The sequence below is a fragment of the Pimephales promelas genome, chromosome 3 (genome assembly GCF_988280905.1).
Source record: "Pimephales promelas chromosome 3, fPimPro1.hap1.1, whole genome shotgun sequence".
Taxonomy (NCBI): domain Eukaryota; kingdom Metazoa; phylum Chordata; class Actinopteri; order Cypriniformes; family Leuciscidae; genus Pimephales; species Pimephales promelas.
In genome coordinates this window covers 17,455,808-17,481,011 of record NC_142771.1, presented here as the reverse complement: position 1 = coordinate 17,481,011, position 25,204 = coordinate 17,455,808, and the positions used below count along the sequence as shown (strand labels likewise).

At 40.4% G+C, this 25,204-nt stretch overlaps 2 protein-coding genes across 2 annotated transcripts in view; both read left to right on the top strand.

The window, feature by feature from the left end:
* Positions 1-1,899: 1,899 nt before the first annotated feature.
* On the top strand, positions 1,900-20,121 carry col1a1a (collagen, type I, alpha 1a). The gene is made up of 51 exons (XM_039686354.2): positions 1,900-2,100; positions 3,526-3,717; positions 4,080-4,102; positions 4,323-4,358; positions 5,065-5,157; positions 5,583-5,654; positions 5,976-6,020; positions 6,407-6,460; positions 6,811-6,864; positions 7,158-7,211; positions 7,323-7,376; positions 7,475-7,528; positions 7,616-7,660; positions 7,788-7,841; positions 8,190-8,234; positions 8,361-8,414; positions 8,870-8,968; positions 9,087-9,131; positions 9,268-9,366; positions 9,456-9,509; positions 9,665-9,772; positions 9,871-9,924; positions 10,085-10,183; positions 10,289-10,342; positions 11,099-11,197; positions 11,405-11,458; positions 11,547-11,600; positions 12,771-12,824; positions 12,933-12,986; positions 13,392-13,436; positions 13,550-13,648; positions 13,788-13,895; positions 14,025-14,132; positions 14,268-14,321; positions 14,414-14,467; positions 14,605-14,712; positions 14,858-14,911; positions 15,057-15,110; positions 15,206-15,367; positions 16,083-16,190; positions 16,371-16,478; positions 16,584-16,637; positions 16,773-16,880; positions 16,979-17,032; positions 17,124-17,231; positions 17,322-17,375; positions 17,521-17,628; positions 17,722-18,001; positions 18,091-18,281; positions 18,372-18,614; positions 18,785-20,121. Exons 1-51 carry the CDS (start codon positions 2,019-2,021, stop codon positions 18,929-18,931), a joined length of 4,347 nt encoding a protein of 1,448 aa, XP_039542288.2. The 5' UTR covers positions 1,900-2,018; the 3' UTR covers positions 18,932-20,121.
* Positions 20,122-23,942: 3,821 nt separating this feature from the next.
* Positions 23,943-25,204, top strand: part of ppp1r9ba (protein phosphatase 1, regulatory subunit 9Ba) — a 38,737-nt gene continuing 37,475 nt past the window's right edge. Inside the window, exon 1 of the mRNA XM_039686101.2 lies at positions 23,943-24,092. The gene's annotated coding sequence lies outside the window, so the exon portion shown is untranslated. The remainder of the gene's footprint in view (positions 24,093-25,204) is intronic.

The window sequence follows — 25,204 nt, the reverse complement described above, 5'->3', positions numbered from 1 at the left end:
TGGGAAGCAAATTATAAGCAAAAACAATTCATTTTTGTGGATTTTTAGAGACGTCAGAGAGTTTTGCCAGTGATTTGGTGCATTTTACCAAAGAAAATAAAGATAAAAATATATTTTTTCACAGTTATACTTATTTAGCTTTTGTACTACTCAAATTTAGTGTTGTTATACTAATGCTAATAATTTTATCTTCTGTTGGCTTTTAATTGTTTGTGTAAGTTGCTTCGGATAAAAGTCTCTGCTAAATTAGTAATATAAATTAATTAATTAATTCGGTAATTTATGGACATTTGTAACACATGCAAGTAAAAAAGACCCCTTTGACAGTCTCCACTTGTTAGTAGGTTTTTAGTTTAAATGTTGGCTACATGTGTAACCCTTATAATTATGCAGGTAGGCTAATTCATATTGCTTTGACTTGCCATGTGTGTGAATGGGCGACTGACCCTACGTGCACCTGAAAGCGATGAGGTGGCGTTTTCTCTCTCTCTCTCTTTCTCTCCCTCCCTTTCTCTCAAGGCTCGCGACTCCTTTCATCTGCATTATTCTGAACGGAATAGGGAGGCAGACGCAACTCTTGGATGAGACACTGCTATGAAGATGAAGAGGGGGGAGCGTCAGCTCTGATTGGTCAGTTCCAGAGGTGCGACGTGTCTATACGGAAGAGAGATGCAGCCGCTCGCAAGCCAAATCACTTTTAATGGCTCGTGCGTGGCCGCGTATTAAGAATGTGCACCTTTCGATTATTACAGTCTGGGACATATTTCTTTCTAATTTCAAATGTGGTTTCCTTCACGGTAACAAAGATGCTGAAAAAAGTAAATGCACCCTAAAACTGAAGAAAGAAGTTCAGTCGTTGCATAGTGTAGGCTAACCTATAGGCTAGTGAAACCAAAATGATGCCAAGTTGACAACTTTTCGACCACGTAGCCTATATTTTTATTGAGGATGAATTTGAGTTGAAGCAACTGGGATTGATCAGTCATAAAATCAAGCAGGCTACGTCTAAATGACAGATATCATCGTGACAGGTTAAAAGAGAGAAAAAACAATGTTGTTCTGCTTTTATTAACAAGAAAATGTATCCATCCTGAATCAGCATCATAATATAATGCATACATATCAAAGATGGACCAAACACAAATACTTTCATAGAACAAATAAAACGAAATACATTTGGCAAATAATTCCTGGGGCAAATAATAATATAAACAATATAGCCCTGCATAAATAACTTTTGAATCGATATTTTAATAATTTTAAGATAAGCTGAGATAGCCTAACTATCTATCTCAGCCTAGTATTAAAATAGCGATTTAAAAGAGATAGATAGATAGATAGATAGATAGATAGATAGATAGATAGATAGATAGATAGATAGATAGATAGATAGATAGATAGATAGATAGATAGATAGATAGATAGATAGATAGATAGATAGATAGATAGAAGACAACTAATGAAAAAAATGAACTGAATAAAATTCTATAAAACAGAATTGTTCCGTCGGTAGCCTATACAAACTAGTAAAGAAACGATAACAAATTTAGTTCAGAAAGCTTTGCGTGGTCCTCTTCTCCAAGTCCTCATCTGAAGAAAGTCTTTGGTCAATGGGTCTCTCCAGAATTCAATATTGAAACAAAAGATATGGCCACAATACAGGTCACCTTGGCACACAACAAAAATAAGTTTTGAGAGCAAACCCTCACCTTTTTATTAAGAGATCAGGTTTCTTCAGATGTTAGTTCTGAAAACGTCGTGAAGACAGCCCCCCTGTCCGGTGAAGGAGGGACGCTGTTCTATTAAACGTGAACATGCTTGAGTTATCTACGCCCGGCACCTCCCAGAAAGTTTGGGGTATAAAAGCCAGGACCTACAGTTGGTTTAGGCAGTAGGGAGTTTCTGCTGGGGTCTGGATTGGAATCACAGAAGACCGGACCCTACCGTGTATGATTGGAGTCTAAAGGAAAAAAAGAACATCCCTCGCCTCAAAGAGTCTACATGTCTAATATTTAGACATGTTCAGCTTTGTGGATATTCGGTTGGCGCTATTGCTAAGCGCAACGGTGCTTTTGGCAAGAGGACAAGGGGAGGATGATCGTAAGTATAACTTTTCTACATTTTTTTAAGCTTTGCTGGAGGTCAGTGGGTGCAAAAGTGAAGCAGTGAGGCTATTTTGTGATGCTTTAAAAGGAAACAGCAAGATAAATTATTCTCTCAGGGCTACAAAACAAGAAAAAAGGTTATGCAGGCGTTTTCCCTCTAACCTTTAGGCTATCATAGATTAGGCTATGTTTTCTTCTGGGATAGAAGAAAATTTCCTTAGTGTGGATATGCATTACACCCACTGGGCCTTTTCAAGCTCTGCATGCGCGAGCCTCTGGAGTCAAGTTGGCACAGGTTTTGGAGATTCTCCTCCACGCGCAATGTGTTTTCCTCAACAGCTGCCATATGAGAAAAGCAGACAGGGAAGAGATCAAATATTCCATAATGTGCTCAATGCTTGAAAATTAACTGATAAAAATTTGGAAACAAAAACGTTGAGATGAATACAAATTCAGAAGTCATTGCTTATACAATTTGCCAGTTGGAGGAAAACCAACAACTTGGTAACAATATAAATGATAAATTTCAGCAAAATAATCTGGATATGGGAGAAATCCTATTTAAAAAAGTTTCCCCCGCCAAACAAAAAGTGATGATCTCACTCTTGAATAAGCATCTCTCCAAACTGGATAGTGAAGTCTGCTATGTAGCCTACATTAAAACAAAACTCATATGATAAAGAAAAAATAATAGCTTAAATGTTTTTTTGTTGTTCTTGTTCTTGTTTTTGTTTTTAATTAATATTCCAGACCCATAATTTTACATCTGAAGGGCATACGTTTTTCAGGCAGTATCCCAGCGCCACTTGGTGGTTAAATGTGCAATGACATCATATTTTGACAATCCCCCACCCCCATTCCTTTTCCCCCTCTGTTTTGGTGATTGAAAACACATGCGGACCCAGCAGACTTTCCACTGAAGGAAAACGTTAGCCGTTGCCAAGTCGACAGTTTTCAATTACTTCATGATGGACGGTGAGCTTCAGCAGACGTGGAAATTTTCCCTCAAGCTTTTCCCACTGAAAACTGGAACCTGGGCCCAACAATACTACGCCACCTAGCGGCCATTTCCAAACCAAACACTTTCAAACAAAAGTAAAGGTGTGCGTTATTAACATCCGCTATTCTGTTCCCATTCACGTCTACGGGAAATGTTTTCAAAAGAAAAATGCTAAAGAGATGGCTATACCAAATCCTATACCACTATAAGATCTAAGTTTAGAGATCTGGAGGTTATTTAAAGATGACTTAAGTAGCCTACATTATTCATTTCCCACCTTCCGTCACTGATTTAGGCTCACGTGGAAAACAGTAAACAAGAAACACACCGACCTGAATATTTTAAATCCTATGACATAGTCAAATAGCAAACGTTTACATATCTACTTTTACACTCATGCAACTCTTTTACTCGTTATAGGCACAAGTGGCAGCTGCACATTGGACGGCCAGGTCTACAATGACAGGGACGTCTGGAAACCAGAGCCATGCCAAATCTGCGTGTGCGACAGCGGCACCGTTATGTGCGACGAGGTGATCTGCGAGGACACGACCGACTGCCCCAACCCAGTGATTCCCAACGACGAGTGCTGCCCCGTCTGCCCAGACGACGGTACGACGCCTTGATTCTCACGCATCGGGGGGTTATCCCCCCTTACCTTGGGCAAACAAAACAACCTCACCACTTCCCACATTAAAAGTGTCTGGGAACATTCTTATGGATCCACAACATTCACTCCCTTGGATTTTGAAATATGGCTTTCAAGCTTCAAGCCTTATGGTTATTCACTGGATTAATTTGTCGCTTGGTTCTTGGTCTAGTAGGCCTAAATCAAGGCTCAAAGCCTCAAATCTAATTGGGGAAAACCAGAGACTTATTTGTTAGGCTGATTGTTGATAAGAATTGATGAGCATCTAATTAATTTCTGTTTTTATATGGTTTTAATTAGTCTTTTTTCCCCTTCAATTGTGCAGATTTCCAGGAACCCAGTGTTGAGGTAAATGTTGCTTTACTTTTATCAGCTTATATTGCCTCAAATAAGTTTTCAGTTCATTGCTTCGTAGAAGAATCTTGTGAAATGTTCAGTGTATTGCAATAAGTACAGCATGCTCAAGGCATCTTTTGAACTCATTTGAAACTAGTTAATTAAAAGTTGTTATGTTTATCCGGGAAAACAAATCCTTATAAACTCATTTGTGTTCATCGCTCTCTCTCAGGGACCTAGAGGTTCTCCCGGTGAGAAGGGTGACAGGGTAGGTTTATATTTCTCTCTTTTTATGCATCCGTTTATTGCCTCATCAAGGGTTTTGTTTACTTGATGAACATCTTTTAAGTTCTTGAAGACAAAAAAACATGTAATTCAAAATCAGCTCTCATTAGCACTTCACAAAAAGATTGTATCCCTCACATCTATATAAATTATATATACAGTATATGTGTATGTTATATAACTCTATGCTCTATTTTCAGTCATAAATTCTTTTTTATAGCTTTTTTTTTGACTGACAGTGGATTTTATCTAAAACTAGTTTTTATCTGATTTATTTTTGATTTTGAGTTGTTCAAGTGTTTGTTAGCAAGGTCATGGTTATGTAATCTCACACAGAAAGTACCAGCAGCACTAATGATATGCTTTACATCTGACATGTCTCCATAACAACAGAATTACACTACAAGCACATGCAGATGGTTTAGTTTGTCTTTTATATGGTATTTGTGGTGTTTTAGCTACTCTTGTGATGAGGCACAGAAAGATGATTTGGTCTATATATAATGTAAAAAGACAACTAAATTATATATCAGCTCACCACTTTCCACCATTATACCTCTACCAAGTAAAAAGGACTGACCTATAGATGTGGTGAATCATTTTGAACTGAAAGGGCTTTAATGTGAGCTGGACTCTTTCTTTTCTCATCCCCTTAAATCCTACTTTTTCCTTCCTTTGACCTTAAACAGGGTCCTCCCGGCCCTGCTGGCAATGATGGAATCCCTGGCCAGCCTGGCCTTCCTGGGCCCCCAGGCCCCCCTGGACCTCCTGGCCTTGGTGGAGTAAGTATCTAATCCTAAATTAGGAAAATACTAAATTTCTCCAACCGGTAAAAGGTGTAACTTAAATGTACCTTCAGGCCAGGCCCAAAACTTTCAGAGTTTGTCTAGGCCGGAATCTGAAATCGTATCACATTTAAAACACCTTTAGGTCACAGGGCTGACACATTTCAGCACCATTAAAGTGGACAGCACCCTCAGGGCAGTAGCTATATTTGCACACTGGCATGCAAAGCTTTGGATTAAGTTTAAGATAAGCCCCTGAACATGAGCTTGCTAGATACATTCAGTTATGTTTCATCCTGTCCTGTGCTGAGATGAGCACAGATCCCTCATAAGAGTCTCTTATCTCATACTTTGTAAGAACTAAATGGACCCAGTCCAAATTACTGACCAGGTCTTTGCTTTTTCTTCTTGTCCCTCCACAGAACTTTTCTCCTCAGATGTCTGGTGGCTTTGATGAGAAATCCGGAGGTGGAATGGCTGTCCCAGGCCCCATGGTAAAAAACGCACACATGATCCTACAAACCCCTGAGTGATGCAAATACCACTGCAATAAATGTACAATATGCATGTTTGTCCACTTATTTATCTCTCTATATAATCACTATTCATTTTTTTTATAACACAGCATCAAATCAGATATATCATCAAATATATAAACAGATCTAAACAGAACTCACTTTAGCCCAATACAAGGCATGTGTAGCATGTAGCTTCAAACAAAATATTCCTTGAGCAATATGTTCACCAATTGTTACTGTCAGATTTACTGATTATATCTCATTTTTCTCTTTTTTTTTTTTTTTTTTTTTTTGCAGGGACCTATGGGCCCTCGTGGACCCCCTGGGCCTCCTGGAGCTTCTGTGAGTACAATTCTTAAAAGTCTTGTCATCCTGACAAATGTGTTTTAAAAAGTTCCATATTAGAAGTCATATTTAAATGAATACATAAATATAAATATGCACCTTTTTATTTGTTGTTACTTGTCACACTCAATTTAATCTTTGTGAAATTAGTTTGATTACTGCAATTTCGTACCTGGGAAAATCACAATACATTTAATTTGTAGTTTTTTTATTGTTATTATTTTATCATTTTATTACTCATTTTTATCCACCCAGGAAGTCTAAATGAGCTACAACCTTTTTGCTCAATGCTCATTTTAGCATGTAATCTCGCTCTCGCACTGTAAACAGTGTTCCTCAGGCTTGTGCTTTTTGTAACGTGTGCCCTTTGCCCTCCTCTACAGGGACCCCAAGGATTTACTGGTCCCCCTGGTGAGCCTGGCGAGGCTGGTGCTCCTGTGAGTATCTAAACAAATAATCTGTACATCTATCCAATCACACACACAGTAAATATCTAAGGTCAATCACTTTACCCATTTACATTCGCCCACATTAATATTACTCTAACATACTTAGATATGTGACTTCAGTATGTCAAAATGGTGCAGGGTTCATGAACCTTGACCTCAGGCACCTACACAGGCACCTAGATATTTAGTCAATATTTCACTTTTTTGATCTGGATAATTCACTCTGCCAAAGTGTGACTCACTCATGCCGCCACAATGCAAAACATAAAAATACACTCACATGGACACAAATGGTATTTCCTAACTTGGATTTTTTTTCTGCTGCTTTCCTGCTTTAGGGTCCAATGGGTCCCCGTGGTGCTGCTGGTCCCCCTGGAAAGAACGGAGAGGATGTAAGTAATCCATATCATTTTTACATTTTGGTTAATGATGATGTAAGAACCTTTTTTTTTACTTCAATAGTTAATACAGTGTAGTTCAGTTATAGTACAGTTGCATATTGTTCATCTAAGACTTTGGGGAGCCGAGCATTAAACTTATCAACATCATAGAGAAACAGTTAAAAGAAACATCAGGAAATAGTGACAGTGAAATAGCAAACATTTCTCCTAATTCATTCTAGGGTTTAACCAGTGATTCAGCTTCTTTTTTTCCTTTTCTCATCTGTTGTTCTCTGACTCTGTAGGGTGAGTCTGGCAAACCTGGTCGCCCTGGTGAGCGCGGAGCCCCTGGCGCACAGGTGAGTGTTGTACAACTATTGTTATAATTGCATTCCATTAGTTATTAGCATTATGGTGTTTGACCCACAAAAGGAGAAATGAGCGTAAAAATCGTTTGTCCTTCTCCCTAGGGTGCTCGTGGATTCCCCGGAACCCCTGGACTTCCAGGCATCAAGGGACACAGAGTGAGTGCTCTAGCTCTAGGGAGTGGTTCCTCTCGTTTGATGACTATCAACCTATGTCTACATGAATTAAATCTTTACGTGCGTCCTCTGTACCTCAGGGATTCAGCGGTCTAGATGGAGCTAAGGGAGATTCTGGCCCTGCTGGACCTAAGGTGAAATCAGAATTTAAAATCAGTATTACACTTCATACCTCAATTTCACAGTAAGCAGACCAGTTAACACCCTGCTTTGCCCTGTAGGGTGAGGCTGGTTCCCCTGGTGAGAACGGAACTCCCGGTGCTATGGTAAGGATCATCCATTCGCACTTGATTTGCATATTTAAGCATGACTTTCATGCTATTTTGCAAATTTGTTTCTCTCAAATTCAAAATCCACATTTTCAGTTCGTTCTAATGTAAATCTGTTTTTCAGGGTCCTCGTGGTCTGCCTGGCGAGAGAGGCCGTGCTGGTCCTCCTGGCTCTGCTGTAAGTAACCTTTATAACCTTATAACCCTGAAGTGAACTGTACTTTATTATTGTCCTGATATGTGACCTATATTGGAGTGTTATACATTATTTATAGATGTAACATGCTGTACCTTGTTACGTAATAAAGGACAGACCTGGATATTGAGCATTTCACAGTAGCTTAACCACATTTTTCTTAATTTTTCCACCTTTTAGATAATTTTTTGGATCATTTTATATGTGTTGAGTTTTTATAAATCCTTTATCAAAGTCCTGCCCTCTTCATAGCACAGATTACACTTTCAATATATAAATAATGAATGACTTCCAAATAATCACCACTTCTCGATGTTCTCAAATGTTCAGGGTGCTCGTGGTAATGATGGTGCCGCTGGAGCTGCTGGTCCTCCTGTAAGTAGCAGTTTTTTTTTTTTTTTTAATAGACCAGATTCTTTTTGTAAAGACACCAGATCTGAATTAATCTGATGAGTAAAAAAAAAACTTAATATAATTTCTTTCTTTTTTTTCTACTTTTAGGGCCCAACTGGCCCTGCTGGCCCCCCAGGATTCCCTGGTGGCCCTGGAGCTAAGGTAATAAAACCCCTCTCATTTGTTCACAAGATTACACAAATTCAAACTCCATATCAAACCAAACACTAAAGTGCCACAAGTTGGGTCAATGGTCGTAGTTCTCGATAACTACTGTATGTCGATCATCTCGATTATGTAGGCCAACAATGAATGACGCATTGATCTTTGGAAATGTGTTAGTAGGTCAAAGCTTATTCATTTGAACTTATTATTTGTTTGGAGCTTGAACGATCCACAATCGATAAATGAATAGAAAGTTATCTATCTGAAACTTGAGATGACATGCAAACTTATCTTCTAGCATCATAGAGATATATTATCCATTGATCATCTTAAGTTTTTTTTTATGGATTATAAACACAATTCTTCATTTACACTGAAAATTGAGATGCCCCGTGTCGCTCTACTAAAGTGTAATGTTGACCCATCTCACTCTTGCTCTTTGCTTTCTCTAGGGAGAGGTTGGTCCTCAGGGATCTCGAGGTGCAGAGGGACCCCAGGGAGCCCGTGGTGAGGCTGGTAACCCTGGACCTGCTGGTGCTGCTGGACCCGCTGTGAGTAAATCCTTGCAAACATCAAATATAATATCATATTTTTTTTAGTTTTACATTCCAATTATTTGTGCAGTTTAGTCCTGACCACCTTGTCCATTTTGCTTTCCTTCTACTGTAGGGTAACAATGGAGCTGATGGTGCTGCTGGTCCCAAGGGTGCTCCTGTAAGTATCGGTTTATTCAAATGCTCTTATTGATAAAAGTTCTTTTTTAGGCCAATATATTTCCTCTCCCTGGAGTAGATCTTTGGTGTTAGTAAATTAACGGCATATCTTTTATGTTCTCTGCTGCCACCTACAGGGCACTCCTGGTATTGCTGGTGCTCCTGGTTTCCCTGGACCTCGCGGTCCTCCCGGACCTGCTGGAGCTTCTGGTGCCCCTGGCCCTAAGGGTAACACCGTAAGTGTCTATTTCTTCTCAGATCATCAGCCATATTTTTTCAGACAAAATGTGAATTATTTCACACAATTACTTTTTACATTTTACAGGGTGAGGCCGGTGCCCCTGGTTCCAAAGGAGAGGCTGGTGCTAAGGGAGAGGCTGTAAGTATAAACTTCATTTATTTGATCTAGAAAAATTGCAAATTTAGTTTAAACATTCCATAGCTTTGTAAAAACAGAGCCTTAGGACTGAAAAAGCAACTATTTTACAATAATTGATTTCTAACCATCTTCCTTTTTCTTTTGTGCTTACCCAGGGTGCCCAAGGAGTTCAGGGTCCCCCTGGCCCACCTGGTGAGGAAGGCAAGAGAGGAGCCCGTGGTGAGCCCGGTGCAATTGGTGGCCGTGGACCCACTGGTGAACGTGTATGTACCCACATTTAAACCTCTCCAGATAATCGAAAATATCAGTGAGAACCTTAAAAGCGGCCTAGACCTTAACAATTACACACCTTTTTGTGCAGGGTGCTCCTGGTGCTCGTGGTTTCCCTGGTGCTGATGGATCTGCAGGTCCTAAGGTAGGTCTACAAAAGATACAAAATGTTTCACACTATTTAACATCCTTTTTAGTTAGCAACTAAACAGAAAATAGGCAGAAAATCTGTTTAGGATATTACAATATTTATTTATCAAATTTCATCAATGGTAAATGGTGCAACTCTTTTTGATCTGTAACAGGGTGCCACTGGTGAGCGTGGAGGCCCTGGAGTTGTTGGACCTAAGGGTGCCACTGGTGAGCCTGGCCGCAATGGTGAACCTGGTATGCCAGGATCCAAGGTGAGAAAATTGGCATCCAGAGGAATGATATATATATTATTGGTGGGATTGATTGTGTATTAGTATGTCAGTGGTTGACCCTCTCTCTCTTCTTGCCAATTACAGGGTATGACTGGTAGCCCTGGCAGCCCTGGACCTGATGGAAAGACCGGACCTACTGTGAGTGCCCACACAATTCTCCATAATGTCACAACAAACCCACTACACTATAACAGATTACCCAAATGCATTCTAAAGTGGTCTAGTATACTACTGGTTTTATCCGGTGTTTGAAATCCAATCAGAGGTGTAAAGTCCAGGGGTCAGAAGTCCTGCCATATGTTTATTCCATCCTCAGCCAGCTGATTTCATTAATTAGTTCTATATTCTGGCTTTAAAAACTGAGCTAATTAGCTAATCCAGGTGACTGGAACAAAATACCGAGGCGGACTTTTACTCCCTGAACCTTTTCTTACACCTCCGAATCCAACAATATCAATCATAAAACTGCTTTTGACACCTTAGATTGTTTATTGCAGAACATTTAAAGAAAAATTGGTTTAAAAAAAGACACTTAAATCAGTCAAACCACTGGCCTGGTTTCACAGACAGGGCTTAGATTAAGCCCGGATCAGATTGCAGTTCAATTCGGGATATTAAAGTAGCTTTTATAAACGTGCTTTAGAAAAAAACTACTGGTGTGAATCTTGAGACAAAACAAGGACAGTCACATATTTTAAGATATGTCAGAGTTTTAGTTGCTTTAAAACTCAACTCAAACATGCATGTTAGTCTGGGACTAGAATTTGCATTGTAAGTAATTAACTGTTAACTTTTTAAGAAAGTGTTATCATTCATTCATGCATTCCATCTCATGCCCAGATATCTGTAGAAAAGGATCGAAGCTCACAGGTCTTTTTGTTTTATATTTAATAGGGTAATGCTGGACAAGATGGCCGCCCTGGACCACCTGGCCCCATCGGAGCCAGAGGACAGCCTGGTGTCATGGGATTCCCTGGACCTAAGGGTGCTGCTGTGAGTGCACTAAACTCTCTTGACTCTTTCAGTTTGAAAAAAAAACCTACACTATAAAATGTGAGTATTCTCACTGCATAGCCAAAATGCAGACAGTCACACCTTGATAGCTTATATTTTATGTCTAAGAAACTTTTGAGTTCTGGTTCAGTGTACATTTGTTACAAAAAGCTTTTTAAGAGTGATGTTCATTTTGCCCCTGTGCAGGGTGAGGGTGGCAAACCTGGTGAGAGAGGTGTGATGGGTGCTGTCGGTGCCACTGTAAGTATCTGTGCTTTTCTTTTACCCTCTTTTGTTCATAGTGTCTTAGTCTGGGCCTTATTCTATTGTGTTTTATGCTTAACTTTAGGGCGCTCCCGGTAAGGACGGTGATGTTGGTGCCCCTGGTGCTACTGGACCTACTGTGAGTAGCACTTCAATATTCCATAATGCATCATGTCATTTAACATTATTTCAGCCTCATTTAAAACAATGGTCCTGCTAATACATTATGCAAACTAATATCGATTTCTCGATATTAATCGATTCTCATTTTTACGAACCGATATCGATTCTTAAATCTCAAGAATCGATTAGTCATCCTGTTTCATTTAAATGAATGGAACATTGTATCACGGCTGCGCGCATACAACAAATCGCAATAATCTTTGTCCTTTGTTACTATTGATATGAAACAAAGTCTCAATTTTCAAATTACGTCCATTTTCTTTAGAAATTCAAAAACATGAATAGCGTTTTACCGTTTTGGCGCTGTGGCGTGAGATCGCTATGGCGCAGCTCAAGAGAAGCAGCAGCGCTGATCTCTCTTCCGGCTTAATAATACCAGTCACGGCACGAAATAAACATGAATGAGCATCTGAAAGTGTGTTAAAGATAGAGTACAACTTATCGAAATCCGTATCATGTCACATTGATTCGCTCAATCAGCGTTTCAACCGTGGAATGGCGTCAGTTAAACAGCTTGTAATCAATCTCATGTATCATCATATTTACCTCAGAAAACCCACATCAACTCGTCAGTCAGCTAGAATAAAAAAACTCTAGAGAGGAGAATTTTGCTAAATATATACACCATATTACATATGCATTATAATCTTAATGTTCTTCAATATTTAATGCATATTTGAATAAATCTGGCAAGTTTTTATGACAGCCACCATTTAAATGTTTATATTTCATATAATCTTCTTATTATAAAAATAAATAAAAGTGTAATTTAAGTGTTTGTATAGCTACAAAACAGTTAATTATTACCTTCATATTAGGCTAATGAAGCCTAGTAGGCTACAACAAGACTCCCATAGTTTACAGCATTAGTTAAGAGATTTGATTTTCTTGAGAAAATTTGCCATTTATTGTAACTGATATCCAAAATAATCGATATTGAATCGAATTGTGAAATTTGTCTCAATACCCAGCCCTAATACAAACGGTCTCAAATATTCATATAATGGCTTTAAATACAACATTAGCTTCAACTTCTATTGTTCTTACATCTACTACATTACAATAACAATGAGGTACAATTACTTCAATGAACCACTGTGTCTCATGATATTGTTTTCATGAATAGGGGCCTGCTGGTGAGAGAGGTGAACAGGGACCTGCTGGTCCTCCCGGATTCCAGGTGAGTGTGCCAACTCATCTCACACATCCCATCCACTCAATACACACTATTTTGTTATAAACATTGGCATCAATATGCTAATCTCTTTTTTGTGCATCTAAATGACAGGGTCTGCCAGGACCTATGGGTGCTACTGGTGAGCCTGGAAAGGCTGGTGAGCAGGTAAGTTATGGAACTGTTGTTTTTTATATACAGTAAACCAGAAGATGTGAACCAAAGATCTGATATGATTAGATGGGATTAATGAAAGTTCACAATTGCTTAATTGCAAGGATACTATGCATAGACATGCTCTTTCTTTGAGCAAAAGCAATTAAGTCTCTTGGAAAATGGGGTGGTGATGGCACAGTGGATAAGACACATGCCTTTGGTGTGAGAGACCCGGGTTCGAATCCACTGTGGGACACCAATGTGTCCCTGAGCAAGACACTTAACCCCTAGTTGCTCCAGAGGCGTTTGACCTCTGACATATATAGCAATTAGCGTCAGCTAAATGATCAAATGTAGATATTAGAAATGAAAGGCCATGCGACATGATATTGATTTGCCTTCTTTGATCTATTACAGGGTGCTCCTGGAGAGGCTGGAGCTCCTGGACCTTCTGGATCCAGAGTGAGTATCTACACCATGATCAACAAATGGCACATAACCTGTAATTCTTTTTCTAGTTCTAGATTTGTGAGATGGACAAAAACTGATGGTATCTCTATTTACCTTTTACCCAGGGTGACAGAGGATTCCCTGGTGAGCGTGGTGCCCCTGGCCCTGCTGGTCCTGTTGGTGCTCGTGGTTCTCCTGGTTCAGCTGGTAACGATGGTGCCAAGGTGAGTCTCACCTGTCCTGACACACTTTGTTGAAATGATGCCACACATTTACTGTGAATGGCTAGGCACAATCCAGAGGATGTCCCAAAATACGAATCAAAGCCCTGAGGAGTATGATTTTTTTTTCTTGCTTTCGTAGGGTGATGCTGGTGCCCAAGGAGCTCCTGGCGCTCAGGGTCCTCCCGGCCTTCAAGGAATGCCTGGCGAGCGTGGTTCTGCTGGTCTGCCAGGTCTTAAGGGTGACAGAGTGAGTACTAATGATGCACAACTTTCAACTTCTGTCAGAATTGTTCCTGACAAGTATCTCAGTACTAATTCACAGCAATTGAAGTGAGCGGCACAGATTCTCAAAACTGATAACAAACTCTTATCCCAGGGTGACCAAGGTGCAAAGGGTACTGATGGTGCCCCTGGTAAAGATGGCATCCGTGGTATGACCGGACCAATTGGACCTCCTGGACCTGCTGGAGCTCCTGGTGACAAGGTGAGTGTCTTTTGTGTAAGATTCCATATATGGAATATACAATTCCATATATTAAAAATCGCTTCGCTGATGATAACTCTTACAAAGTCGAAGGGCATATTGAACCATGGTTCTATCATTTGTATTTTAACATAGGGAGAGACTGGTGCAGCTGGACTTGTTGGACCCGCTGGTGCCCGTGGACCACCTGTAAGCACAATCCTTGATGCACAGATATACTATATAAAATTGATCATTGCAGAAACATTGAAGTTCTTTTACTTTTACTATTTTACAAATAGGGTGAGCGTGGAGAGACTGGTCCTTCAGGACCTGCTGGATTTGCTGGACCTCCTGTGAGTAACTCTAGTATATATATATATATATATATATATATATATATATATATATATATATATATATATCCTTATAAAGTGTTTTAACAATTACAATTGCCAGTTCTTATTTCAAATGTCTAATTTCTCTCCAACAGGGTGCCGATGGTCTGCCTGGTGCTAAGGGAGAGGCTGGAGACAATGGTGCTAAGGGTGATGCTGGTCCTCCAGGACCTGCAGGAGCAACTGGCATCCCCGGACCTCAGGTGTGACCTTCTTAGATCATCTCCTCATCCAAAACAGACATATGCTCCTTTGGGACTATAACGTTTGATCCATGTAATAGTGAAGGTTGTCTTCACTTATGTTGTGTCTTCCAAATTTTTAATTAAATTGTTTTGTGCCATACAGGGTCCCGTTGGTTCTACTGGACCCAAGGGTGCCCGTGGTGCTGCTGGTCCCCCTGTGAGTATGACTTTCTTAATTTCATATTCCTGGGTGCTGTGTCAGTACTTGGCACAACTAAAAATTACAGTATGTTATGCTTTTAAAGACACGTGGAAATTACATATCACAATAAGACTAATTCATTTTTACTTTTTTTGATAAGGGTGCTACTGGCTTCCCTGGTGCTGCTGGTAGAGTTGGACCTCCCGGCCCTGCTGTAAGAACCTCCAAAAGATTTTGATAGTAGCAATTTGTACATCAAAGTGGTCCATGATTACAACGGTTCTCTAATTGCTTCTGGTTTCTTCTTAGGGAAACTCTGGACCCCCAGGAGCTCCCGGACCCGCTGGTAAGGAGGGTCAGAAAGGAAACCGTGGTGAGACTGGACCTGCTGGGCGCACTGGTGAAGTTGGTGCTGCTGGACCACCTGGTGCCCCTGGTGAGAAAGGAAATCCCGGAGCTGAGGGTCCCACTGTAAGTCTTTCATGCCGATCGAAATCACTATTGCCTTACCTACTGGCCTTGTTAAATACATGACTGTAAGCAAACTATGGATATAATATCAATTACAGTGCCTTGCAAAATTATTCAAATGATTTAACCAGTTCTCTCCTCTCAAATCCTCACATCTTTTGGCCGTCTTGTATGTGCACAACATATATTTATTTGAGCATTTAAAATGCTATCCTGGTCTCATCTGGCCACAAAATGTTTTCCCACATCAGAGGTTTTTGAGTAAAGACCTGTAGACACTGTATCAAGGAGATTACTTATTACTGGCCTCTCAGTTTCATCTCTCCCAAGTCATCCCCAGAATGAAAGGCAGGATGGTTTAAAATACTTATGGTTTGAAATAATAATATTAATTAAATTCAATTTTTTTGACTAAATTCATGGATTTGTTTCTCTTTATTTGATGCTCTTTAGTCTTCATTGACCCACTTATCTTTCAAATTCACAACTTGAATTGTTATACTTTAACTGAGAGCTTTCGGTCTACCAAATGTGGTAGTTATTTAATCAATTGTAAGACAAATCTGTGCTTATTATCAAAATTGTTTGCCCTAGTACAATTCTTTGCTAGAGGGAAATAAGATTCAACCTCTGTCTTCCATCTTGAATTCCTGTGCTGCCTGTGATGAACTTCCTATTTTATATCACTAATATATCCCTACTTGTTTTCTTGCAGGGCCCTGCTGGTACACCTGGACCTGCTGGTATTGCTGGTCAGCGTGGTATTGTTGGTCTCCCTGGACAAAGAGGCGAGCGTGGTTTCCCTGGTCTTTCCGGCCCATCTGTGAGTATTCTGGTTTCCTTGTTTTACACCCTTTGATGGCTCATCTACTGCCATACAATCATGAACTTGTTTTATTCAGTCAGTCTCTACTTTCTAAAGTTTGTCTAGTTGATATGCTGGTTTCTTAAGCATTAGTCATGGTAAAGCATTCATCATACTTCTCTTCATCATTCCATCTAGGGAGAGCCTGGCAAACAAGGACCCTCTGGTCCCTCTGGTGAACGTGGACCTCCAGGACCCATGGGACCCCCTGGATTGGCTGGACCTTCTGGCGAGCCTGGTCGTGAGGTAAGGATGCATACCTATACTCCAATACCTGTCGAATTTCATTGGCATAATCTGAAGCTAAAGAGTCCTGCCTTGTTGACACCTATGTGCTTTGCTTTACATTAGGGTACTCCAGGTAATGAGGGTTCTGCTGGACGTGATGGTGCTGCTGGCCCCAAGGTGAGCTGCAGACTTAATGGTTTCCCATACTGCAACACATTCAGTAGTCAAACCCCATTACCCCACATTAGTTTGTGTGACTGTGGGGGTTTCGTTGTCCCTTAAACAAAATCTGTTCTTCTGCTCGTGACATAGGGTGACCGTGGTGAGACTGGCCCTGCTGGCACTCCCGGTGCTCCTGGACCTCCTGGTGCTCCTGGACCCATTGGCCCTGCTGGAAAGACTGGTGATCGTGGAGAGTCTGTAAGTGTCCCATCTCCAAAAGTGAATTGAACTGGTGATGGCTTTATAAAGTATGGGAGTAGTTGTAAAACTGACAAATTATTTTTTTTCCTTCTTAGGGCCCTGCTGGTCCTGCCGGTGCTGCTGGCCCTGCTGGTCCCCGTGGACCCTCTGTAAGTCCCGAGTCAAAGACTCAAACCACAAAACCCACTCTGTCCGTGGTATACACAATACTGTTGTCTGACGTGTAATTTCTTTATTCAGGGACCCGCTGGAGCTCGTGGAGACAAGGGTGAGGCTGGTGAGGCTGGTGAGAGAGGCATGAAGGGACACAGAGGATTTACAGGAATGCAGGGACCCCCAGGACCACCTGTAAGTGACTCTGTTTAGCTTATGGAACATACAGTTTAAATCTCGAATGTAATATCCACAGCAAAAAAAATATAATTTTCTTGTCAATAGGGACCTTCTGGAGAGCCTGGACCTGCTGGAGCTTCTGGACCCGCTGGACCTAGAGTCAGTATTATTATCAAATATATAATCTTGCTGCATATTTGTACGACAATTCTTTCTCTGATTTGATCAAGTTGTCAAATTATATACACAGTGTTTTGGAGTTCATTCTGAGTGAATTTGGATGTTTCTGTTTTTGTTTTAATAGGGCCCTGCTGGGTCTGCTGGAAATGCTGGTAAGGATGGTATGAGCGGACTTCCTGGACCCATTGGACCTCCTGGACCCCGTGGTCGCAATGGAGAAATTGGACCATCTGTGGGTGATTCTTTCTTTTTCTACATGACCATGCACCCAGTAAACCAAACATATACTTTAACCCCGCCATATTTGGTTTACTCGCTCATATAGGGACCTCCTGGATCTCCCGGACCCCCTGGACCTCCTGGACCCTCTGGTGGTGGATTTGACATCGGCTTCATTGCCCAGCCACAGGAGAAGGCCCCTGATCCCTTCCGCCACTTCCGTGCCGACGATGCCAATGTGATGCGCGACCGTGACCTGGAGGTTGACACCACCCTGAAGTCCCTGAGCCAGCAGATTGAAAGCATCATGAGCCCAGATGGCACCAAGAAGAACCCTGCACGCACTTGCCGTGACCTGAAGATGTGCCACCCAGACTGGAAGAGCGGTACGTTTCTAAATTCCTAAATTCTACAGTCATCATACTATATTGTCATGCTTACTTTAATCATCTCATTCCTCAAAAACAAAACACAGGAGAGTACTGGATTGACCCTGACCAGGGCTGCAACCAGGATGCCATCAAGGTTTACTGCAACATGGAAACTGGCGAGACCTGTGTCTACCCAACTGAGTCCTCCATTCCCAAGAAGAACTGGTACACAAGCAAGAACATCAAGGAGAAGAAGCACGTCTGGTTCGGAGAGGCCATGACCGATGGATTCCAGGTCAGGATGTCAACTAGACCAAAAAGTATTTTTTCATGTGTCTGTTTATTATATTTGCTCATTTTCTTGTACTTTCTTGTGTAAACCTAGTTTGAGTACGGCAGCCAGGGCTCCAAGCCTGAGGATGTCAACATTCAGCTCACCTTCCTGCGCCTCATGTCTACTGAGGCCTCCCAGAATATTACATACCACTGCAAGAACAGCATTGCATACATGGACCAGGCTTCTGGCAACCTGAAGAAGGCTCTTCTGCTCCAGGGCTCCAACGAGATTGAGATTAGAGCAGAGGGCAACAGCCGCTTCACATACAGTGTCACTGAGGATGGTTGCACGGTGAGTTCTAACTTCTAGATCATTTATTGATGTGACTATCGCAGTCATTCAGCATCTCAATTTCACAACAGTACTGTTTACTTGAATGTGAGAGCTAATACAAGCAACATAAAGAATGGTTTGGCGAAGGTTCTAATTCTATCCCTGTCTTGCTTTTTCCATCTCTCCAGTCGCACACCGGTGCATGGGGAAAGACAGTCATTGACTACAAAACAACGAAAACATCCCGTCTGCCTATTATTGACATCGCCCCTATGGACGTTGGTGCACCTAATCAAGAATTTGGCATTGAAGTTGGCCCAGTCTGCTTCTTGTAAAAAAGAAATCTGGACTTGAGATTGTTTGAATGCGTGTGTGTGTGGTTTTTTTTCTAGCAATCATCTCTCTAAAATCTTTTCTATGCATTAAAACCAAACCCTAGAATTCAATTTGGCTGTCCAAATGGTCCACTTGCTTAGACCTGTGCTTCAGAAGACAGTGGTTGTGTGTTACCAGGCTCTTTTTTTTTTTTGGACCACTATTTTGTCACCAGCCACACTGAGGATACTTTAGAAGACTCATTTGTTTCACTGGCAACAAGAAAATAATATATACTTATAAAGTGTAAAATCCCCCTGGAGTTTTAAAGACACATCGCAGTGACTTTTTTTCAACCACTGAGGAAGGACAATGAAAGAGCGAAACCAAATGCTTTGTACCATGTTCAGGTGTTAAATAAATCTGTAAAATGACATTTAAGTGTCTTTGTGTTGTACCCATTAGGACCACCGGGTGCCCAATGCCAACGTTCCTCTCAAGAGCCACACAAAGTACTTCTTGTAGAAACAGGGGTTCGACTTTGTTTTGATGTCTTATGGCTACCTCAAAAAAGAAACCTGCAATTCCCAGTGTTGACCAACACCAGGTCAGGATTTCGCTTGGCAGAAGTATGGTTAAAAGATCAATTGACAGCTGTAAAGGTGCTATTTCCTCATGAGGTCCTGAAAGCTTTAAAAGTAATGTATTGTTCGTCGCTTTTGCTCACAGGGCCTTTGGTGCTAAAGAAACCCTAGTGTCTTGCTGCCCAGTCGTAACAGACGCCTCTCTTTCTCAAGTGTAAGCTAAGAGCCAGACAGTAGAGCTTTTGTTAAGAAGCAGTACTGTAGCTGTGAAGTGCAGAATAAGCAGGTGGAGTCTGTTTTTATGTTCCAAACACCTTTTCACACTTTTTGGTTGTTGTCTTTTGGTTTCTTTACAAAATATCCCCCCAAATGTTGTCCAGTTGCTTCCAGCTAGATCCCCACTTCCTTCCCACCCTTCTGTAATCAGGATTTGTTTGGTTTTCAACCAGGGTTTTTTAAAGCGTAAAACAGGCAATCAAATAGAAAAGTAATACAATTATGAGAGAAGCACACCATCGGGGGGTTAAAACAAGAAGATCTGTACCTATTTTGTATATGTATAATAATTTGAGATGTTTTTAATTATTTTGAATGCTGAAATAAAGCATGTTAAGTGGTCGACCTTATGTTTGTCAGAAGTGATCTTGACTCGTCCCTGACTGCCCAATGGACTTGAATGAAGCACAGCTTGCACCTGTTACAGTTGTTTTTACTAAAAGGAAAGATTAAAGAAAATATCAGAAATGTCTGCTACATTTTTTGGTGCTTTTTTTTTCATGGTGTTTTTGCTAAATTACTGAGAAATCCATAACCAACAGGACGTAAACTCATGCAAAATAACAAAGTCAGCATGTTAGAAAGAAATACTGCATGTTCTGATGCTTGCGTGTACTAACCTTGTGCAGCCTTGAGTCGCTTATGTTGCATCTTAAAATTATTGCACTCCAAGATGATCTGGATCATATTCCATCGATAATCCAAATTGGTGAAAATTCAGATCAAGACTGGTTGTTGGTTGATGCTCCAAACTCCACATCTGTTGAAATCGTCGGTCATCTGAGCTGTTGAGGATAATATAATCCGCAGGCAGAGAATTCCATTGACTTGAAAGCTGAGAGAGATGTTGCTCTAAACATAGCCTATTTATTGATTTTAAATATTTAAATACCAAGTATTTAAAAGTAGAGATTTTTGTGGAGCTCAAACTGAGAACCAACCTATTGCTGCAGTGTGCAGTGAAATGCTAAAGGTGGTAGGTGGTGAAGGTGGTAGTCCTGTAGGATACAACAGGGCCATTGTATCATAAGGTATGCGGAGGCTTCCGTAGTGGGGGGCTTGAATATCTAGAACGCTAACTGGATCCATGCACTCACTTTCACTTTTAAACACTGAAATTCTTTGGGGAAAGGGGAAAACTTTGCAAACCTAACTGAAGTTAAATAGTAGGCTTTATTTAAAGAGTAGCTAGCTAAAGATTATGATAAAAATGTGTTGAATTCAGTAGCATATGAATGATTGGGAGCACTGTTGCACAGCCAACATCTAAATTATTAATTAAATCGAAAAAAAAAAAACTTTTAGTGCTAAATTCACTAAAAATCACGTAGGCTATGTTAAATATTAAATTCCCAAAAAAATGCATGTGGTGCACATTTTACATGGTAAAACTATTTTTTTTATAAAACAGCAGGAGTTAGTTTAGATGAGCAAGAAATGCATAAAGTTAGCTGAATTTGGAAAAAAACTCCCATGATTAAATTCTCGAATGATGTTGTACTCTAAAATCTTGAATTAACGATACTGCATACTTTCATGTTGGTTCTGTTCTGTTTACCTTAAGGGGGGTTATTGCTGCTCTCTCCATAGCACGTCATCGCAGTACACAAAATCCAGGGGGCGGAGTCGGATCAAGATCTGAGGGGTGGAGTTGGGTAGGTTTAGGGGTGGGTTTAGCGATCAGGGGGTGGAGTTGGGTAGGTTTAGTGGTGAAAATTGAATGGCTAACTTTTTATGCAAACGAACACAGACTGTAGGTAGCCCTCTCTGTGCCCTCTACTGGATCAAGTAGTTACAGTAGTCGATAAAAAACAGATCCTCAGTAAGACTTAAGAGCTTTGGAGTTAACTAAGCTAATATTTAATTACTAGAAATTTCTCACTAGAAATGAAAACGTTGTTCAAAGACGTAGTACAAACTGACCACAAACCGCAATTTTCAGTCAGACGCTTATTATTTTTAGCACACTTGTCACAGAATGGAAAGCACAGGATTGTGGGATATTTTGCGAAAGATACATCTATGCTGACTTCAAAAATCGATCAGTTAAGGACTATAGCCTATGAGACAGGAAGTGAAGCTAACATTGGATTCGGACGTACCTTGATGCCTTCCAAGCTTGGAATGCGGCCTCCGAAGTCCGAAGGCAGCATTTTTAAGTTTTCAGACACAGCCAAGTCATGGAAATGTGATATGAAGGTAAAATAGTGCCTAAAAGATTACTTGCGCCGGGTAAGATTTGTGAAAGAGTACATAAGATTGCAAGCGTAAAATAAATTTGCATGCGCAAAGGAAGATTTGCAAAGGTGTAAATTAATCGCCCTGCAACAAGTGTAAAGAAAAAAATATTTGCAACATTTAGGCTAATTGCTATTCGTAAGTGTAATTCATGTATTTTGAAGCTGCAGCTTCATGGTAACGCAAAATAAATAGGATCTGTAGTCCTATTCTTCAGACTTTCATTTTTCCACGCTTACACTTTTGGCACGGTTTTTGCGCACAAATGTGGAGCAGTTCAGTATACAGAAGTGGCACCCTGTGATCTCTTTTGAGTCTGATCAATGTCAAACAAACAATAGTTAGTGTGATCCGATTTCAATGAACACACTTATGCATAAAAGCCCAGTGCAGTTGGAGTGTGTGTGTTCGTTATGTGAGTAGTGAGATTAGTAGTCTATCAGAGTAAATATGTGTCACCAGCAGGCAATATGGAGGTGTTACTGGGGCAAACCACACAGATGTTAGCAAAAAAGACTTCAGCGTTCAGCTGTTCTGAGTCCCTGAGGAAGTCTCAATCATCTGCTCCTCCTGCTGCTCTGCTGTCACAGGAACGTAATGAGAGAGTCACATTTCTCTATACAGTAACTTTTAATTAACAGATTTCATAAATAGTATGTATATTCAGGTTTTCTAATGGTATTTCACTTAAAAAAGAAATCATGTTTTTTTTATTGTTTTTTTTTTTAGATAAGTTTGTCATCTACAAAATAAACTGATAATGTGGGTCATTGCCAATCCAAAATATTTAAAAAAAAAAAGTCATATTGTAGTCAAATAATATGTGTTCGTTGGCCAGCTCATAGCTCCCGTACACGATTCCTGGCCTACAAACAAGATTGTCACAGATGATCTGTCTATCTTTTGTGCATACAGTGTGCAACATCATGGGCTGAGTAAAAATCTTCTTTATCCCATAATTCAAACTTCTTTGCAGCAGCATGTCAAATTTCAATGCAAATGGAGCTGAAAAGGCTGTCCCACTTCATCTTCAGTCCATATTCATAGCCCACAGACACGGTTTCCACAGTCACAGAGAATGGAAGTGTAACAAAGACTCCCCAGGGTGTGGGATTCCATACCGCTGTCCTGGATACAGTCTGGATAATGGTTAGGGATATTCTGAACGTCTAAAACTCCCCACACGATGTCGCTCTCTACACACCAGCATTTGCCCACGATCAGAAAGAGGGCCACATGTCGCTGAAGTGGGTCAGTGTGTCTTTCTAGTAGGCATTGCAGTGGTTTGTTTTAGTTTTAGAGATTCAAAGGATACAGTAGGCCTACATATATCTGCATCCATCTCTGTCTGTCTGTCTGTTTATCTCGTCAGAATGTAGCATATTGCCAGGGTTTGTCAGCAGTTTTCATTACATTGAAAGCATGTATATTCATGAAACAGAACATAGGTCGAAATAACGTTAAGACATGGAAAAGTAAATAAAGGAAGGAACAAGGAAAAAATAAAATAAAATAGGGCGAATTCACATTTATATGGAATATATACCACATTTAAAGAAGTATAGCCTACATCTATTTATAGTCAGAAAAATAAAGAACATATATGTAATATTACAATTAATATTTATTAATGTTAAACATAATATTTAAAGAAAAAGAAATACAGGAAAGGAGTTTATTAAAATGGGATGTAGCTAATATGGACTACACATGCTTGCCTATGATTTGTAAAATATTTGCTTCTGCCTAGCGTAGCCTACTGACTGTAATAGGCTACTTTCTATTCTGCTGCGGTGTAATATTGTTGTGCAAGTTACCGGTGTATATCATATTGTATTATGCTTAAAAGGTTCAAATAACCTGCGATGCTTATGAAGAGGAGAGAATGGCATAAGCGGAGAGAGAGAGAGAAAGAGAGAGAGAGAGAGCAAGAGAGCAAGAGAGAGAGGAGGGGGCATGCGCGTCACACGCTCGTGGGGGGAAATCAAGAGGGCGAAAACGGCTTGTGGACACAATGGATTTGCGAACCAATGGACTTTGCGTTGATTAAAGGACAGAGTCTTCGATGAACACGAGAAACAAGGTACGTTCGGTTTTTTGAGAAGAGCGCGGCACGTTGTATGTTGCGCTTTTCCTCGTTTTATTTGATTCTAACGGTAGAACCGTTATTTGGACGGTAGAGGATGCAGGAAGTCGAGACATCATTGCAGAGAGAGAGAGAGCGGCCCGCTCCGCAGGGTCCTAATGTGATGTTTTGACAGGCTGCAACCTCAATCTTGACACTCCTTCAACACAATCAGCGGCGCAGAACATATTTTATAGTTTACCATATTAATCAGCGATTTGGTTGGTCTTGCACACTAGGAACCTCCCGATCTAAGCGAAATTAAAACGACAGCTGATGTTTCGGCGCCCGAAGGCTGGTTGTTTCATGCTGCCAAGATAAGTAATCTACTGGCATCAGCAGCAGCATGGGATCACAACAAAGCCTGCCTGTCCATGCCAGTATGCATGGTATTTCCCAAGGATTTGTGCACCGTTAAATATATATCAAATGACTTGAAATGGTCTCATGTTCTTGTGCCTCTGTTTACGGTTTCGTTCATGATCTGACTTCCTTTATCTGACAGAAAGATCAATTTGACATCTACAGAGATCCAACCCTGTTGGAGCTGCGTTTTGTAACATGGTAGCTGGCTTCTAGTTGGTAATTTTCTTGTTTAAGATGATTTTTTTTTTCTATAAAAAACACGTTGAGGTCGTTTGTTGCTGGTTTAAGATGATCTGTCATCTAATCACAATCTTAGGCCATATCTAGAACTTAGAACCATGTTCTAAAGCACAGCTGCCAGTCTTTTTAAATACTGTTGTCTGCCTAAATGAATAGTTTATATTTATGGAAACAATGAAAGCATTGCTATGTGAGATGTGGGCTAAACTTGAAAGTACTTCTCAAAGAAATTAGAGTACGGAAGTGTTTCGCATCAGTGCGTACCCGTTTCCTTTACAGCGTTTGATATTGTTCAAATTTGTATTGAGCGTTTATTTATTTATTTACTTGTTTTGTTCTAAATTAAAATTAGTCTTCTATATTCATTTACTCCCGTTTTAGTGTAATTTAAAAGTAAGAGGTGTCTTGAGAATGTGTCTTTTCTGGCTGTATGACCCTGAGGCATCTGTGTGGCCATGGGAGAG

Bases quoted from the DNA above. Each gene is read 5' to 3' on its own strand.
- col1a1a (XM_039686354.2), top strand. From the start codon at position 2,019: ATGTTCAGCTTTGTGGATATTCGGTTGGCGCTATTGCTAAGCGCAACG. The intron at 9,510-9,664 runs GTAAGTATAAAC...GTGCTTACCCAG, and splicing joins CTGGTGCTAAGGGAGAGGCT to GGTGCCCAAGGAGTTCAGGG. The intron at 10,184-10,288 runs GTGAGAAAATTG...TGCCAATTACAG, and splicing joins CTGGTATGCCAGGATCCAAG to GGTATGACTGGTAGCCCTGG.